The 20339-nt window shown below is 38.4% G+C and overlaps 1 protein-coding gene across 1 annotated transcript in view; it reads right to left on the bottom strand.

Annotated features, from left to right (window-relative positions):
• Chl1 (cell adhesion molecule L1 like) overlaps positions 1 to 20339 on the bottom strand; it is a 192819-nt gene that overhangs the window by 7698 nt on the left and 164782 nt on the right. The window contains exons 17-25 of the mRNA XM_027931903.2: positions 18288 to 18389; positions 17943 to 18140; positions 16185 to 16255; positions 9797 to 10019; positions 8444 to 8559; positions 8098 to 8302; positions 7619 to 7741; positions 5064 to 5243; positions 465 to 596 (exon numbers count right to left, since the gene is read on the bottom strand). Coding sequence (XP_027787704.2) covers positions 465 to 596; positions 5064 to 5243; positions 7619 to 7741; positions 8098 to 8302; positions 8444 to 8559; positions 9797 to 10019; positions 16185 to 16255; positions 17943 to 18140; positions 18288 to 18389 — 1350 coding nt within the window. The remainder of the gene's footprint in view (positions 1 to 464; positions 597 to 5063; positions 5244 to 7618; positions 7742 to 8097; positions 8303 to 8443; positions 8560 to 9796; positions 10020 to 16184; positions 16256 to 17942; positions 18141 to 18287; positions 18390 to 20339) is intronic.

Below are 20339 nucleotides of genomic sequence, written 5' to 3'. Positions count from 1 at the left end.
CATGATGTTAGGTGCATGAATGACTATGACCCCATGACGCTAGGTGCACAGAAGACTGCAACCCTATGATATTCATATAATAATGAACCCCACCCTTATGTATTATTATGATGCATTAATAAAAATTAAATTAAAAAACAAAAAGCACCTGTGTGATTTATGAATACATGTCCTTAATATCTCAGATATTTTATGGATAGAAAATAAAAGCGTGGAACTATTATGTGCCTTGTTAGAGCCTGTTTTAAATACTAGAAACTAGAGAGCAACTAACTACTTAGAGATAATAGGATAGACCACACATATTCTCTTTAGTTGGTTCATTGAGCAATATTCTCCATCTAGTATATTTATGGAATTTGCTTAAGTTTCACTTTGATGTGCAATATAAAATAAAGGTTTCTGAAGAACGCATCCCAGAAAACACCATTTGTTAAAAATCACTCAGGAAGAAACAGTCTTACCTGAGTACTTCCCACCTTTATTCCTCTTCACAAAGCAAACAGTTAACAGTATCAGTGTGAGAAGAGCGATTGCACACATCAATCCGATAAACCAGCCTTGAGTGGAGATGTCATCATACAACCCGGCATATTCTGTTGTACGAAAAGAAGTCACAACACTTAACGCTAGGAACAGTATGTATATATCACATCACTTTGGGGGGAAAATCAGAATTTTTTTTAAAACAACCAAAATGACATCGATATTATTTTTCCTTGGAATGATCCCAGAAGAAAAGTGATCTGAGGGTCTTTCCTTGGCAGGGGGGGCGGGGTGGACACTAAGGAATCATTCCATATTTATTAAGAAAGGGTCTTTGATAATAAGTTGCTTTGATTGGGAAGAAAACCAGAGAGGACAGTGGAGACAGGTGACGTTCAGTAGGCAAGAAGCAGAGGGGCTAAGAAAGCAAGAGCTGACTTGGTTATAAGCACAACGCCAAGGAGCCTCTGGCAGTTGGGGTTGGGTTCTTGTTTTCCTTTTAGTTTTCGTTATTAACATGTGTTAATTAGCAGGAGGTATTTTTAAGCAACAACTCTGGTAGAAACCGTAGGGATCAACTGAACGACTGCGGGGTGGTTTTCGTTGGGATGATTTTAAAATGCTGTGGCAATAAAAATGGACATGATGCCCTTCGTAGCTAAGGGACTCTCTGGTTTTTGTCTTTAATGTGAAATGTAAAATGAATTCACCGGACACAGAGGGACGGCCTAAGACTACCCCAAACAGAAGCTCGTTTCTCACCTCTCCCTCTTGTCTCAATTACATCTTGAAAAATACTATCGTTATCACCCCAATTCTTAGTCATGAGGTGAACTATATGTTCCGCTCCCGGCTCAAATACCTCTACGGGGTGAATCTTTTGAGTAAGATTTACTCCTTCTGTCATCTTCCTGACACCTTCACCTGAGAAAGGTACACAGTGAAATCATATAAATTATGTCATCAGTGAAAGGCAGGATATGACAGGTAAAAAAAAAAAAAATTCTGTTATTTGAGATGAAAAAAAATAAAGCCATTTTAGTATTTTATTTTCTTAAATAGGTCTTGAATAATGGAATGAATGAGAATATCAACATTTCAAGACTTGTTTTTTTTTAATATGCTGAAATGAATAAATGAAATGAGTTTGATTCATGGGCTCTTGAGATGATAGGTTGTGGATGGAATGGTCTATAAATCTGCCTGGTCATGTGAGTGGTTCAAACCCAAACACAGACTTCAAAGAAGTTATATTCTGTAATGTCCAATTTGGATTTTCATAGACCTAGTGGGGAAATGACAAAGGCCTGTTTGATTTATAATTGACAGCATATGGCATTATGATTTTACTTAAATATATTTAAAATAACTAAATACTAAATCACTATATTATGTATGTACATATAGGTATATACACATGCATATACACCTATAAATACATACATATTCTTTTTGACTCGATCTTCTCTATAAATACTGATGGAATAGCATCATAATATGGTTATATATTAAATATTTGAAATTAGTGGAAATTTAAGCTACATAAAGTGCAGGTTTATAGGTACATTTAAATGGAATGGTTTCACTGACATTTTTGAAAGTGGTATGAGAAATTAATAATTTTCCAAAAAGAATTATCGATATGTCAATACATTGATGGTAGAACCTCAGAGTAACAGATGAAAATGAGTCAAGTTTCATTAAATTTCATTTCAAGTTTCATTAAATTTCATTTCAAGTTTCATTAAATACATAAAATTTCTGATCTTGCAACCAAATATGCAAACTATTTTTGCATTTAATATATAGTTTTGCTAGGAATCAACTCAATTTTACAAATGCAAACCTGAAAACGATATAACAATTTATACATGAAATAAAGTGTTTCTTATTTAGAATATAAGGACTTATGAAAACTCTGTCTCAAATGGGTATATGTTACCTTCAATATTTGGTTATAACTTCACTATAGAATACAAATTGCTTATATAGTTAATGAACAACTGAAAGCCTTTATTTAAAGTGGCACCCTGGACAACATAAGGTCAGTTATATAGCTGAGCAAAGCCTTTAGGATTAATCAAAGTTGAAATAGAATGCAATCAATTTTGAGCCTGGGAAAAAAAGAAATATTAGTATAATGTTAAGTAGTTCAAACTTTTGAAAAAATAGAGAAAAGCATATGATTTATTGAAACAACTAACCACATAAAATAATATTTCTAATTAATATCATTTATTTTCCCTCTCTCAGATTATGGAATGGGAGTCACCTGAAAATTGGAGCAAAAACCAGAGGACATTTAAAAAAAAATGCATGTCTATGACATAACACAGTATAAATAAGCACCAAGCACCAAACCATCTTAAAATGGGCTATGTAGGCAGAGCAGGAAGAAGACAGACATTCAGTAGTAGATTCCAATTTGCACAAAAGGTATCATTTTTTGCAGTATCTAATGATGCCAAGATACATCTCTTCAGCAGAAATATACATTTTTTTTTGCAAAGATCATGTTGAAACCCAGTGTGGGGTGGGGGGGGGGAGGATAAGACATATGGCAAGACATGCCTAAAGAAGAGAAATCAGTGTCAACTGGGGAAGGAAATAGTAGCTGGTAATTGAAAATGAAAATTCCTGAAAAAGAGCACAAACACTCTAGTAAGGAACATTTTTATATTACCGACACATAAGACAGTGAAGAACTCTGCTTTAAGATACTAGAGAACATTAGTGATATCTTTAGTTTGCAGAGAGATGATGTAGCACCAGTTAAAATCACACACACGGCATTTCCACCCTCCACACCCCAATTTGTCAAGCATGAATGCAACCCAGCTCCAAATTTTCAACCTACATGCTAGAATGTGCAACATTGGTGAGGCAATTGTGTGATTTTTTTTTTCCTTTGATGCTGCAAATTGGCAAGAATCAGACTAGCATTTCCCATGAATCTCATGTTCCTGTTTCTATCCAACAACCATTTCTGTGCCTTCAAACCTGGTGTTAAAAATAACGGAATTTATTTGTATATATTTAGAGGATGTATTTAGGTGACGACTATTTCGACTTCTCATCTCTGAATGGAACCCTGGATGCCAGTTTGAATCCCTAAGAAATAAGATCTTTTAGTCACTAGAAAGTGTCCAACCACCCTCTTGAAGTTAGTTTAAATTTTATGAGAAGATAAATCAGTTTCTTGCACTCAGTGTTCTATTCTCCCTTGGGAATAGTTTTTGGATGCCTTTGCGGGTTACCTGAATGTATCTTCTTCCTATTTAAGTGAGTTTTAAGTGTTTAAGGATTTGAAAGAACATAAAAATTTTGTTAACAAGATAAAGTAGAAGCCGGGGTGTGGTGGTGCACACATTTAATCCCAGCAGCACGGGAGGCTGAGGCAGGAGGATCCCAACAAAGCCAGCCTCAGCAACAGTGAGGTGCTAAGCAACTCAGTGAGACCCTGTCTCTAAATAAAATACGAAATAGGGCTGGGGAACATGGCTCAGTGGTCGAGTGCCCCTGAGGTCAATCCCCGGTACCAAAAAGAAAACAAAGAAGATCAAGTAGAAACAAGAAGAGGTAGAGACACACTGATTTACGGTGACTCACAAACTCATGTCTATTTAAAATCTCTCTTTAATAAACTATAGACAATTTAATGTTCTTTTTTACTGTTTTCTCCTCTTGGTATTTCTTCCCCCTGAACCTGTTGTTTTTCTAATCTACAATTTGGAAAAGCATTTACAACAGAAGGATATTTGCCACCTGCTACGTGGTAAACAAATGCGTGTATTTCCCTTCCCCAACACCCACTGCTTCTTTTTCCACCAAATCCCCCCAGGCCTGACCAGCCTGAACCCTTCAGAAGTCCTTCTTAACTTCTTAGTGATTTACACCAGTTCCTCTGATGCTTTTCCCTTTACTCTGCCAGCTTATTTCTCTGCTGGTGCCTATGGGTATTAAAAAAAATTTTTAGGAAGAACACTGCTAACATCATAACTGGAGAAATAATTCAGGAAGGAAAATGGTTATAAGATAGGAATGAAAAGGAAAGTCTAGTTGAATAAGGAGAATTGAACTGGAAGTGAAATCATAATTACTTTCCATTCAGGTAGTTGGTATCAACCACCAGATAGTAAAACAAAAGAGACATATAAATCTATGCATGATATGAATCCAGGTCTGGAAATAAGACACATTATCTCTGTGTTGCAAAATGCCTGTTGAGGCAAAAGGCAAATATTATCCTTTATGGATTCATTACTCAAGGAAAAAATATCCCTCCACCAACCTCATGAATGATGTTATGACCTCGTGTCTCCTACTTTAATTAAGAAGAATTACGGTTCCTGGCCTTAGTGTAGGCTCGGCTGGGGTCTGATTGCTGCTGTTCATAACTCATCCGTGTGAACTTTGCCAACAGTGTCAGTAAATTCCGTATCTATGCTCACGGGAAACAGAAGGTCAGACGGATTTGGACTGCAGTCTTTCCTCATTTCCCATAAGTGCATGGTGCATTTCTTTGTTAGAACCATGGGTGTGTCAAGACACAAGGTGCAGAAGGCTGGGGTACTTACTCCCTTCTCCCAAGGTGGCGCTCTCCTCCGTGATGGGCTTCCCACAGCCTTTGGAGGTGCAAGCTCTCAAGTAGAACTTGTACTTGGTGGTTGCATTGAGGTTTGAGACACGCCAGCTGGGTTTGGTTGGAGTTGAAATGTTGACAGCATTTAATTCTCCAATCTCATGGGTGTCATTGACTAGAGGAATAAACCGAGATAATGATGCCTCACATTTCACATTACTCAAGTGACACCGCCCCTTAGTTTTGCTTATTCATATGCCTGTGTTACACAAGAAGTTATTTTAATTATTCATAACTATCGACTCATCAAATCTTAGGGTATAGATGGGATTACTGATTACTCAGGCATTGGGGGATGACTGAGATTGATCAAGAATAAACACTTTGCCCAGATCTACAGTCAGTAATTGGCAAACTGAGATTTACATAAACCATCATCATTTGACCCCAGAGATTGCATTCCTAATCGCTATGCCATATTGGAACCAGCCACCTTCATAGTACTCATTAAAAATGATGGACTTTCACCCATTATTTTCATTGTATCCTTGACTTAAGTACTTTTAATCTTCTCCTGGAGGGACAATTTAGATAATGATTATATGGTTCCTAGTTTAATGTGTGTCACCAAATAAGTACGTATGTTCCTTGAATTACAATGAAGTTACATATACCCCCAGGTAAGTGTTCTCGGTATGCCTCAATTCCTGCTTCCGTGGAATACTGACAGTACTGATCTTAGTTGTTGTTTTTATTTTATTTTATTTTAATAAAATAATGCAGAGAATGTATTTGGTAATGATCTTGCTACACAGCAAGCATTCAAAAAATGCTAAAAATGCTACTTCCATTTGAATCTGGCTTACAAGTAGCTAAATACATGCACCCAACTCTGCAGAAGTCATCGCTGCAAAAGCTGCAAGATCTTTAAGTGATGCATGAGTAGCACACTGGAGCTCTGATGGGCTGGCTTTCCTAAGCCCCTTAGGCTGGATTTCTTCTCGTTTTTTTTCATCATACAAGATTTCACACCCTCAAATTCTAAAATCCTCATTGTTAGGCTACTGCATAAGTTTTCTGTGGTCTCCTCAGCCCCAGATTTTCCATTTAACTTGATGCTTAGACGAGAAGATTGTTATAGCAAGGATGTCCTACAATTTCAAAATGATCTAATTTTGCTTAAACATTTTCAGTCCCATGGCACAGAAGCATATGGGCAGATTATTTTCTGAGTCATGATCCAAAGACAACACTTTGGTCCTCTCCGTGTTACCTGAACCAGTGTGAGGGTGATATAGGCTTCTGCACACACAAGTACGTTTAGGGTTGAGACCAGAACCATGTATTCCAGGCAGAATGAGACAGTGCAGTATGAGAGTCACGGTGCTTTGAATCTTCACTTAGCAGATTACGCTAAGTGAAGCTAGCCAATCCCTTAAAAATAAATGCCAAATGTCTTCTTTGATATACGGAGAGCAACTAAGAACAGAATAGAGAGGAAGAGCATGAGAAGAAGATTGCCACTAAACAGGGACGAGAGGCGGGAGGGAAAGAGAGAGAGAAGGGAAATTGCATGGTAAAGGAAGGAGACCCTCATTGTTATACAAAATTACATATAAGAGGAAGTGAGGGGAAAGGGGAAAAAAAACAAGAGAGAGAAATGAATTACAGTAGATGGGGTAGGTAGAGAAGACGGGAGGGGAGGGGATGGGAGGGGAGGGGAGGGAGGGGAGGGGGGATAGTAGAGGATAGGAAAGGCAGCAGAATACAACAGACACTAGTATGGCAGTAGGTAAAAAAGTGGATGTGTAACCGATGTGAATCTGCAATATGTATATAGGGTAAAAATGGGAGTTCATAATCCGCTTGAATCAAATGTATGAAATATGATATGTCAAGAACTTTGTAATGTTTTGAACAACTAACAATAATAAAAAAAATATTTTTTAGTTGTCAAGATGGACCTTTATTTTATTTATTTATATGCAGTGCTGAGAATCAAACCTGGTGCCTCATGCATGCTAGGCAAGCGCTCTGCCACTGAACTACAACCACAGCCTCTTGAATCTTCTTTATGTTGCACGCTAACTGTCCCTGATCAAGTTTCTTAATTCCCAAGGCCTCTGTTTATAAATTGTAATGAATAGTAAACACATGTTTTCTGGCACCCACTGACACATTATTATTCTTCTGGAACTGAGGTCTACAAACTTTTTATACCAAGAGATACACCATAAATATTTTAGACTCTGAGGACCAGGAATCCTCTGTGGCAACAACTCCGGTTGGCCAATCTAGTGAGAACACAGCTCCAGGCAATATGTAAATAAAAGGACATGGTCTTGTTCCAATAAAGCTTTATTTATAAAAACAGTTGGGGGCTGAAATATTCCTGCAAGTGGATTTACAGACCTGTGTGCTATAAAGGAAGTATTGCAGCCTCCAAAACATGGACTTAGGTGATCGTTAGGTCTTTAATACAGCATGCCAAATCCTCCTGTTAAAAAGTGACCTACAAGCAAGTGAACCCTGATGCAAATTGCTACTTACTTATCTGGTATTGTAACAGATAGCCAGTTAAGTTTCCGTTTAGTTTCTTAGGTAGTCCCCAGGATAAAGTGGCAGTGTCTTTATCGACTTTGATGACTTTGAGAAAAGCTGGTTGTTCGGGCACTAGAAAACACAAGGTCATGAACAAACACTCGTAAAAGTGGTAAGTTCCTAATAAGCCCTATTAGATTACAAATTGTTACAGAAATTGAGGAGTTAACTCAAACAAGTATGCATTAACTATTAATAGGGGAGGCCATGTTTAATAAGGCCACTGGACAATTCCCATTGTTAAAATTATTATTGTACTTGGTTCTTTTATTTTTAATTTTTTTTTAGTTGTAGGTGGACACAATACCTTTACTTTATTTATTTATATTTATGTGGTGCTGAGGATCAAACCCCATGCCTTACGCATGCCAGGCAAGCGCTCTACCACTGAGCCACAACCCCAACCCCTACCTTGGTTATTTTCTTACCTCCTTCTGGTGTTTGAAATATATAAGGCTCACTCTCGGGCCCAGCACCTTTGGAATTATAGGCTAAGACGGTCAAGTGAAATTCACTGAAGGGATCTAGGGAAGGGACCATTCCATAGTTTCTTTGTCCTGAAAATCTTAGAATGTTTACTTCCTTGGGATGCACTCTTCCATCCAAGAGACTCTTTGTTTTCCACCAATTTATCTGCAATGAAAACATGAGCCTTTTCACCTATCCATCACACATCAACCGCGGTGGCAGATTCTCTCTTGGCTTCCTCCAAAATTAGCTCACATGGCTCAGGAGAGACACAAGCAGAACAATAAGAAAAGGGGTGATAAAGACCTGGTATCCTTTCAGATGCCCGTGCACCCTGTCCTTGGGGATTGTTGACCAGCCAACTTTCACCAACGTGCTGTTTATAACGTCCACCCCATGGATCACTGGTGCTGTGTCAGGATCTGTTAAGCACAGAAGGTTGATGAGCTTTTTTAACCACCTCTAAACACAAAGATGACAATCCTTCCCTAGAGGTGATTCTCATACTGCTTAATCTAGGGACAAGACTTTCATGAAATTAAATCTGAATGGAAACCAGATTTCCTCGTTACAGAGGAGTTTCTCAGCCCAAATGGGTTCCTGGAAGAGAATGCCCCATACAAAACTAAGAAATGGGGCTCTCTGGAGGTTTATCACGTGGGCAAATGTAAAGGGAATTTAAAACAACATGCCGGGAAACATCCTGTGACCATCTTGTCTTTTAAAGCAAATGAGCTACACCAGCAATACAAAATACGACTTGGGAATTCGTTTAATCAAATATTTAAAAGCAAAAGCACTCATCGAACACATGCTATATGTCAGGCACAGTTCATAGGATTATTCTAAAGATTAAATTAGCCAACCCATGTAATCCTTAGAGTAATTTTATGAGATTGCTCTCATTATCCTCTTCTGCAGGAAAGATTAATAACAAGGAATAAACCCCAGACGTGCATCTGGGGCTAACAGGTCCTAAGTGCTGTGTTCCACTCTTTCTACTTGAGTAGAAGAATCTGAAGAGCAAGTGATGCTGAAAGAAATAATGAAAATAACTCCCCATTTGTAATGATATGGAACACAGAGACTTCTCTTTTTCTAGTTATGCTTGCAGCAGTTCAAATGCTATTAGCAATTAGTAATATGATCATATCACCAGCGCTTCCTAACTGCTGCATGTAGGCATGAGTGTGTGTGTGTGTGTGTGTGTGTGTGTGTGTACAATTCTATATACAAATCTGGGTCTGTGCCTTATTTGTAATAAGAAGTCTCCAGACAGACAGGTGAGGTTCATGGCTTGGCAGCAGATCTGTTGGGAAGTCCTTCAAAAGGAAGGGCAAAGCTAACTGAAGACCTTTAAAAGTTCAGGACAGTTGTATTGCTTAACTGAGCTCAGTGATAATTTCAGGTCTTTGATTTTCAAAATAGAGAGAGAACGTTTCTCTGGGAAAACAAAGTTGAAACATCCCAAGTACTTCTTCTGCACCCTGTATTGATCAACCATCCTGCACTCAACCTGCAAGTTATTTCTCTTACCTTTTCCAGCTCGTATATTCTCTTTGCATGCGGTAGGTGCTCAAAATGCTTGTGGACATAAATGCACTATGCTCAGGAAAAAGTGTTCCTGAGTGCTAAGGGGTTTCCGGGTACATCACTTACAGTCTTCTCCAGAATACAGGGTCACTGACTGCGGCTCAGGTGCAGCACCAAGCTGATTGACGGCTTGAACTTGGACGTCATAAGGTGCATAGACGGTAGCTGTCATCACCCGCAACGTGTGGTTTGTGACCGTTTCCTCTTCCCACTCCTCTGAGGTTCCCTTGGGCTTCCAGGACACTCTGTACTCCAGGCCTGGCCCATTCTGCTCCATGGACTTCAAAGGCTAAAATAGAAGCCAAAACACATTCCATGAATAGGTCAAGAAAAGGTAACCATACATGATGGAGTTCTACGCGGCCATGAAGAAGAATGGCATTCTGTCACTCAAAGGTGAAGAGGTGGAACTGGAGAACATCATGCTGAATGAAATGAGTCCCAGGCAGAGAGTCAAGAGTTAAGTGTTTTTTCTCATATCTAGAGAGAAAAAGGGAAAAGGGGGGTTTCATGACAGTAGTGTACCCCTGCCTGTAAATCCCAGCGGCTTGGGAGGCTGAGGCAGGAGGATCCCAAGTTCAAAGCCAGCCTCATCAAAAGCAAGATACTAAGCCATTCAATGAGACGCTGTCTCTAAATAAAACGTAAAATAGGGCTGGGAAGGTGGCTCAGTGGTTGAGTGTCTCTAAGTTGAATCCTTGGTAACAAGAAAAAAAAAATAGATGAGAGACCAGTAGTAACAGGGTAAAGAAAGAGGGTCAGGGCAGGGAGGAGGGCAAGGAGAAATAGTGGGGAATAAAACTGACCAAAGTATGTTAGGTGCATGTGCGAATACGCCACAGTGAACCCTCTATTATGCATGAGTGTCTTGTACCAATAAAAAGAAAAACCCCATTTGATGTCATCATAGACATGTTGACCCAGAGACGAGATGAGCCATCCATCCTAAGTGGTATAAGCAATGCTACAAGAGAGGATCGCTTTTTGGGGGGAGATCTTAAATACCCTTCTTTGGGTCAGAACAGTTGTAAAATATTGCTGTTATTCTTTAGGTGTATGCTTGCAAATCAGTCCTGTGCCTTCCTAAGTAATGGGAAGCCCACACTTGAGATGCCTGAATTATGTTCCTTTGGTTAAATCTTAAAAGTTTTCATCTAGAAAACAATTTACAAATACATTCCACAGAAAGTTTTGGCTGGTGCAGGAACTTTCCATTATATATATATATATATATATATATATATATATATATATATATATATATATATATATATTATATTTGCAGAAATGAAAAAGAGGTAGCCACGGATTCTTGAGTCATGAGTGGAATGTCCACGGTTTTCCAAGGAGAACTCTCCTCCACAGTATTCCACTAATCTCATGCTCCATCTTTCTTCCATGACAGAAGAGAGACAATCTGACATTCATTCTAGAAAATAATCATATTTATACCCCAGAGCCCAGTAGCACTAGTTCCTCTTTACACATTAATCATTCCGCAGCTTCTTAACTACTCTGTTTTGGATTCTTTAAGAGCATGTGCCTCTCTCATCCACTTTATTTTAGTGTATACAAGTGTTTGGTGGAGAAACTTCTAACACAAGAAATTGATTATTCCCACCCTAGCTTTTAATTAAGCAATACTTTAATTTAAAAAACATCAATGTGATTTAAGCCACTTATTTAATTTCACAAAATGGGAAATTTATTTAAGCGATTCAGTTGTACGAAATACATTTAAAATACAATTTTAATCCTAGATATAAAGTTCACTTACATTAACAGTAATTTCATTTTATATGTGGGTGATTCAATAATACCATATATAATGTTCTTGCAGAATTTGTAATGGTTTTTTTATTCCATCTAATTTACTAAAATACTTATTAGAAGCATAAGTTAGAATTAAGTTGAAAGTATCATGCTTATTTCAGCAAATATTTTTAAGTTGTATGCCCATTCCAAGGTGAATACTTAAATTTTCTGTGAGCAAAAAAAAAAAAAATCAAAGCAAAACAAAAAAACTTTCTGAGAGATTCCACAGTCATTGTTAATACTTGCATTTACTGAAAAGCTTTACTCCAAGACATTTTTAATACAAGCCAGATATAAATTCACCAGGGACTTTAGCGCTGTAGAAATGAATCAGCTATTAGCTCTCTACAGAGCAATCCAGAATTATAATTTCCTTCAGCCCCTCCTGACAATAAATGTGCACAGATAACATTATTCAATTTATATGTGCTTTGCTCCAACGAAAAGAAGTAAATTTAATAAATTTCTCTAATAAATTTTAAAATAAACTGGAGAGTGTTCAGAAGAATCTTTTAGCTATGCTGACAGGTTCTTGGCTGACCAGACTTCTGAAGAAGCAGCAGCGTGCTTCGTATTTGGCTTTAAAATAAGAATATTGTCAAATAAGCTCCCCAAAAGAGAACAGCAGAAGAACTGGAGTGGAGATACAAGGCTTGCTGTTACGGGTTAGATATGGTGTCCCCCAAAAGCTCACATGGGAGACAATGCAAGGTTTGGAGGAGAAATGATTGGGTTATAGCCTTAGCCTCATCAGTGAGCTAATCCCTGATGTAATTAACTGAAGCGATAGGGTGTGGCTGCAGGAGGTGGGCATTGGGGCCTGGCTTTGGGGTATATATTTATGTCTGGTGAGTGGAGTCTCTCTCTCTGCTTCCTGATCACCGCCATGTTAGCTGCTTCCCTCTGCCATACTCTTCCGCCATGATGTTCCTGGCTCACCTGAAGCCCTGACAAATGGACCTGGCCTTCTATGGACCAAGACCTCTGAAACCTTGAGCCCTCAAACAAACTTTTCCTCCTCTAAAAAATTGTTCTGGTCAGATCGTTTAGTCACAGCAGTGAAGAAGCTGAGTAAAACACCACTTCTCTTTACTGTGTTGCCCATGAGGAAGAAGTCTCTAGAAGTCAATGATAATTAGCAAGAATCTTCATGTACAACTGTATAAAAAAGAGGAGTCTACACTGCTAACATGTTTTCAAAGAAACCTATGAACCAACCAAGGTTTTAATGTTCTACCTAGAAGCTAGACAGATGACCACACTGCCTTAATTCTATTTAAAAAAAAAATGAACATTTTTATTTATTTTTAATTGACAAAAATTGTATTTATTTTATACAAGATGTAGTTTTAAGAAAGGCACACATTGAAAAAAAGGTAAATTGGGCTAGCTAGTGTATCTCACAAATATGACTTAAATTATTATATAAAATATATCTCAAAAATATCACATATTTTTTGCAGTGGGAACACTTTTTACAATCTGTTCTCATAGCAATTTTCAAGAATACATTTTTCTAACTGGAGTCGCCAGATCAGCTGACTGGAGTCTACTAATTGCATGTTAAAGCAGGTGGATCATTTTATTACACTTTCAGCAGAAATAGTTAACCTCAGGTCCTTCAGGAGCTACACAAGCTGACTATGCTCAAAAAAACAGTAGATGAAGAAGCCTCTACTTACCAGTATTGGTAGAAAGTTTGGTAATTGGTTGGTTGGTTGGTTGGTTGGTTTGGGGGTGTTTTTGAAATGAGATATTTGTTATTTATTGAAAGAAGTTGAAAAATTCATATGAATAAAATAATGCTTATGAATAGTTGGGAACTGCCAAGTAAAAATTATTCCCATCTATGTAACTAACTAAGCTATAGGGGGCTCTTTTCTCTTCTGAGAAAAATGTCATTATATGTTAACACTTAAACAATACAGGTGAGTCATGGTCTACTTAATACATGAAAAGTAGACTTGGGAAGGTAATGCCAACTAAGAAAACTAATTCTAGCATTAAATTAAAATTTAATGTTTAATCAAATTGAATTCTATTTAATGCTAAAACAAACTGAAATTAAGGGCACCTTTTTCTGCTGCTCATCTGTTAACCCTCTTATGAAAGATCAACTTTCAAAAAAAATTGTGTCTCCTTGATCATTTGCAGCTAGGAATAATTTTGTGAGTCAGTTGCTATGGGCGGAGTCAGGTAACTCCATACAGTATCTGCTTGTCCACCCCACCATCTAATTTCTTTCTAACAACTTCACAGATGATTCATGCAAAACAAAACGAAAAAACAAATCTCAATGAATGAATGTTCTTCAACATGGCTGGCTGTGTCAGTAGTGATCAGAACGGTGATACTTCACAATAACATGAAACACAGTTATACACACATGAGTGTAACTGTCAGTCTAGTTCCAAATCCCTGTGTCTACTTCCTAGCTCCAGTCACTTTATTCACTTGAGATTTGCTCTTCAAAGACAAACTACAAAAACTTTCTTGGGATAGTCTCATCCTATTCCAAGAACATAAGTTAGGTCTTGGGCTACTTTTGGGAGCAAAGTGTCGCTTATAAAGAAGAGGAGCTGTAAGGAAGCTGGAGACTCCTTCCCTGCTCTTGTTACTGAGTCAGTGGGCGGCACCCAGGTGGGGGCACTGAAAGCCTCAGCTTCTCTGTACAAAAGATGCACCTGACACCACTGTGCTCCATGGCGCTCCCAGTGGAGGGATTCAGAAGTTCACTTTGGTGGAACATGGGCTTCTCTGGGGGACTGACCTGCAAATTACACAGCAGTATTGTCATCTCACCAGTTCCACATCTATACCTTCTGGAAAGTTCTATGTAACTTGGAAATTTCCACAAAACTTGGGAGAATAAAACCAAAATACTCTAAAAGAATAAAGATTAGGGCTGGGATTGTAGCTCAGTAGTAGAGCTGTTGCCTTGCATGCGTGAAGCCCTGGGATCAATCTTCAGCACCACATAAAAATAAATAAATACAAATAAGGATATTGTGTCCATCTACAGCTAAAAATATATTTTTTAGAAAGAATAAATGGTCAACATAATTTCAGACTCTAAGAAATTATCGAGACAATGTAGCAATAACTATTTATGACTGCAATTAAAAAATTTAGTTATAGATGGACACAATGTCTTTATTTTGTTTATTTATTTTTATGTGGTGCTGAGGATTGAACCCAGTGCCTCACACATGCTAAGCAAGTACTCTACCACTGAGCCACAAACCCAGCCCCTATGACTGCAAATTTAAGGACAAAATAATATTTTTGAATATATCTAGTTTCTAAGGAGTTTCTAAGTAGTACCATTTTTTTCTAAGTAATTTCTAAGTAGTACCATTTAGTAGTACTAAGTTTCTCAGTAGTACCATTTTTTTAAAAAGAAATTTCCATGTCTTAAATTTTCAAAATTTAACATCACTAAAATAGAAGTAAAATGTTAGTGTTCATGTAAAAATATTGCTGAAATAATTTGTAAGGTTCGATCATGGGTGTACATAATGAATACAAAGACTATGAAGGAAAAAAAATGAAATGAACTTCATACATTTTAAAGTTCTATCACAGATCATACCTACAATAAAGTGGAAAAATAAATTAGTATATTCCAGCCTATGTTCTAAAATGTCCTATATTTATGCAAAACTCAATGAAATCAATATTGGAGGCCTATGATTAATCAGACGTTTGAATGGTAATCTTTTTTTCATGTAGGACAATTTATTTCCTCATGAAATATGTCTAAGTTCTAGATGAAAACTGACATGCTTCACTGCTACAGAAGAAACTTGGAAAAATGATGCTAGAATAATTGACGTTATCCCAGAAGATATAATTTTTTCCCAAATGTAAAGAGGAAAGTCTATTTAACAGCATTTATTAGGGATACGTGAAGGGGGAAGGTAGAACTGAATGTCTAAACATACCCATGTTTGAATCCTAGCCTTTTTTTTTTTGTTACTGGGGATTAAACTAAGGGGTGCATAACCACTGAACCACATCCCCAATCCTTTTTATATTGTATTTAGAGACAGGGTCTCACTGAGCTGCTTAAGGCCTAAGTTGTCAAGGTTGGCTTTGAACTAGCGATTCCCCTGCCTCAGTTTTCCAAGCCACTGGCATTATACCACGGGCCCTAGCACATTAAGCTTAATCCTGGCTTTGTTCACTTCTGCCTGAGCAGGAAGGGGGAGACCCTCACCATCTCACATCATCTCGGACCCCAGATCCTCCAGCTAGAACACGGTGTTACTGATGCTCTAGGAATTAGAAATGAATGTGCAAAATGGCCACAGGGGTTGGTGATTGTTACTTGCAGGGGGTGGAGTGGGGGTGGTGTTCACCCATTGGCATTGCCCTTACTAAGCCACATAGTGAAAGGCTTTCTGTATCTTTTGAAAGTGAGAGCATTTAAACATGGATGATCAAAAGACTGGGAATCTGAAACTTTCAGTAAGATACCAACCGCATCCACCTGTAGAGTCCTGCTTGAATGATTTACAAAGGCTCACCTCTGTGTCACAACTTCATGGAATCAAAGTGATTTCACATCGCAAACATGCATTGCTCTGTCCTTAACCAAAGGCACAAAGGAACCCACAACACATCACGGAATACGCACCTCCCATTTGATGATCATCTCCTTGGGCTGAGACGCTTCCACCCTTATGTTTTCTGGGTTCTTGTCTGGAGCTGAAAAATGACAAGCAACAGAACTATTTTTTTCTCCTTACTTTGTAACCAGTAGATAAATCGCCATATCATTCCCCTCCAAAACTACCCAGTGGGTAGTACTGGGTTTTGGATACATCTTAGGTTTAAACCTCCTTGTTTAAATTCTAAACCTGTCCTTTGAAAATGTCTTTTTCATTCTAAACCTGCTGTGTTTTTTCTGTTACAATTCTTGGTCTATATAAATGTTGTGAATGTTTACTTCTGAGAGAAGAAAATTAAAGCTCATGAATTAACACCATCAGCCAAGTTTTAAGGACACCATGCAGCAAACAGCATGTCATGTCACCATGAAATATATTCAGATGGATCCACTGTATTAGAAATAGCTAAGCAGGAGGTGAGTGCTGAGTTCAAGGCACACTAAAATCATAGAAGTATCAAATTCAGTTACCTCAACTTGCTTTTTGTCAGTCCAAAAAAGGAATTATATCCTTGCACATTTATTTCACTCAGGAAAAAATAACTATCATGCTGGACAGAGTGGTGCACACCTGAGGTCCTAATGACACTAGAGGGTAAGGCAGGAGGATTGCAAATTTGAGGACAACCTCAACAATTTAGGGAGACCCTGTCCTAAAATAAAAAGTAAAAAGAGGTGTGTATATGGTTCAGTATTAAAGTGCCCCTCCTGGGTTCAAGGCCCAGGAGATGTGTGTGTGTGTTTGTGTGTGTGTGTGTGTGTGTGTGTATGTTTTATATATATATGTAATATATATTATATATATGTAAAAAAGTATATATGTATACACACACACAAAAATATCCTGGGCATTGAACCAAGAAGTGACCCTTTACCACTGAACTACACACACACACAGCCCTTCTCCCCAACTCCCTTTCTCTCTCTCTCTCTCTCTCTCTCTCTCTCTCTCTCTCTCTCTATATATATATATATATATATATACACACACACACATATACATATATGTACACACACATACACACACATACATGTATATATGTGTATATGTATGTATATATATACATCCACCTGTAGAGTCCTGCTTGAATGATTTATAAAGGCTCACCTCTGTGTCACAACTTCATTGAACCACAGTGATATATATATCATATATGTTATGACCACACTGATTTTCAATGCCAATTCACCAACACAAATTATTTGAGATCTATATTTGTGAGATTTAAAAAATAAAGAGTATTCTGCCAACTTACACAAGAAGATACAAGAAATACTTGTATGCACAAGATGAATAAAATTTAACCCAGTGTCACAGTCAAAAGTTGACATCAGAATACTGGATCCCTGGCATCTCCACCTGTGGATCTTCAGTGGAGAGCTCCTCTCTGGTCCGATTTAAGCATGATGTTTAAGTGACAAGGAAACTCATCACCACACTGTGTTCCCCCAGACCACCCTCCTGTCTATCCAACAACTAGGTAAATATTTCTGAGACCAGGGTACTTTGAACACCTTATGCTTCCTTACTTTACAGGGCTATTCAGGGTATCTGGACAAATCTGAAATCCTATACAACTTTTAAAAAAAATTTTTAATTGAATTAATTGTAATTAAATTAATTGATTAATTTAATTTTTAATTAAATTTTAATTTTTTTTTTGATGTTCAAAGAAGGATCCAAACGCACATTCTGGTAGACACCTGAGGAGACACCCTGCTCACCTGCCGGAGGTGTGTCATGATGCTCCGAAGGCGGGCTAGGCTGACTTCTCCCGACCTCGTTCACGGCCACCACCCTGAACTGGTACCTCACATACGGGGCCAAGGGTAACAGGACTGTTGTCTCCTTTCCTGGGACTCTGGTCAGCTCCTCCCACCTGCCAGGTTCCTCCCTGTTTCCTTCAAATTCGATGATATACTCTGGCCGGAGGAACAAGGGGAACACATTAGAACAGGTTGGTTAGGCTGAAGGTCCACCAAGATTGACACAAAACAGGAAGTGTTCAAAGGGGCCATTCCAATGTGACTCTGTGGGTTAAAGAAAATGATCATTCCAAGTCTTCCTACCGCTGACATTGCTGTTGTGGTCATCGCCAGCTTCCCAGGACAGCCGGACACTCCTGTTCTCTCTTTCAGACAAGTGAAGGTTTTCTGGGGGATCCGGAGCATCTAACGAATAAAGTAAGGCAAAAGTAAGGAAAATGGAGGTCGATGCCCTCTGATTCCCTGATTCCCTGGCTCAGACCCAGTGCCCACCTGCTGTCCTCTCTGGGCCCAGGTCTTTCCACCCTGCTCCATTCAACTCTCCCCAGCCTGGAGCTTCTGCTTCAAACAGAGGGACCCCCCCAGCTGTTCTGCAGTTGGACATATCACTTCACTTTTGTCCAACTGTGGTGCTCAAAGGGCCAACCTTGACTGATGGTGGGCCTCAGAATTCCTTTAGGAGAAGTTTTTTGTTGGTTTGTTTGGGGTTTATTTTTGGTACCAGGGATTGAACACAGAGGCACTTGACCACTGAGCCACATCCCTAGCCCTTTTTTTGTATTTTATTGAGATACAGGGTCTCGCTGAGTTGCTGAGGCTGGCTTTGAACTCACAATCCTCCTGTCTCAGCCTCCTGAGCCTCTGGGATTACAGGCGTGCTCACTTAGGAGTAGTTTTGAATGAAGGATTCTTTTGTGTCCTATCTCTGTGTTACCGAAGGAGCTGGCTCTGGAAACCTCATTGGTAAACACATTCCCTGGGGAATGATTATGCTCAATCAAGTTTGGGAAACATAATGTGTCCCAAATGGGTCATCTACTTTCCTCTAGCTCATGCTTTTAGAGGTCTCATTGCTCATCTGTGTGTGATTAAAAAAAAAAAAAATCTTCCAGATTAGGGACCCTGTTATATTCATTTCTGCATTGTCCACGATGCCTTCTACATAATTGTGACTAAATGCTAAGTGAAAAACATATTGGCACTTCAATCGTGCGTATAAATATCATGTAAAAGCAAGAAAAATTAGGTCCTATGGTTATAGAAAAAGAAGATCGGGAACATGAGTTTGACCTTTCTTTTCTGCAATTATTTTGGATTTCCATTGTAATTTATGACAACGTATATTCTTGGTGTACAGTAGCCACTTTTATGGCCTTACATTACGAGACGGAGATCTGGCACTGGTGTGAAGGCACGTGGAAGGCTGATTAGGGGGTGATGAATGTCTACGTTTAAAGGACACAGAAATTTCTAGGATATTCAAAATGAAATCGACATTTAAAAAAAAAAAAATCTTATCTCGAAGAGTCCTTGCTTCGGTAATGTGCTCTTAATTTTCTCAAGTCCTCTAGAATATTCGTCTTTGCCCAGAGGAGACAATGAGGGTATTATCCAACATCGCTTTCCAGAGGGCTCTTTTCTCTCTGAGTGGAAAGTAGCAGCCAAGTGCTGCTGAATTGTTGAAAATGGACGTTGACCAAAAAGCCTTGTTTCCTGTTAAGAACGCAACGTTCTGATTTTTCAAGTGTCATCCCTGACTGTGTCCAAATATTAGGGCCTAAAACTAGAGGGTATCTTTTCACGACCAGGTTTCTGAATCTCTGAGCACAGAGAACTCTGGTTTTCTACTTAGCATTTAGTAAGAGTCCACTAAATCCTTAATCTTCTGGAGACAAGGAATGCAGAGTGTGGTATCTGAGATTAAAATCTCACCTGAGGATCATAAGGAGCTAGATTTGATGAGGCTTGCAACTGAGACTTTAGATAATGATATTCCGAAAGCGTCTTTAGGTTAAGGCTTTGGGAAATGACATCTGACTAAATGGGTTAACCTGTGCTTTTAAAAATTATTTTTGCTAGGCATGGTGGCACACACCTGTAATCCCAGCAGCTAAGGAGGCTGTGACAAGAGGTTTCCAAGTTCAAAGCCAGCCTCAGCAACTTAGTGAGACCCTAAACAACTTAGTGAGACCCTGTCTCAAAATTAAAAAAAAAAAAAAAAAAATTAAAAGTGGATCAGTGATTAAGCATCCCTGGATTCAATCCCTGGTACAAAAAAATAAAATAAAATAAAATCATTTTCTAGGATATAAGTCTTAGAAACAACATGTGGGTTAATCAACATTTATCACCATG

Source organism: Marmota flaviventris, chromosome 20 (genome assembly GCF_047511675.1).
Source record: "Marmota flaviventris isolate mMarFla1 chromosome 20, mMarFla1.hap1, whole genome shotgun sequence".
Lineage (NCBI taxonomy): Eukaryota > Metazoa > Chordata > Mammalia > Rodentia > Sciuridae > Marmota > Marmota flaviventris.
This window is presented reverse-complemented; position numbering and strand designations above follow the sequence as displayed.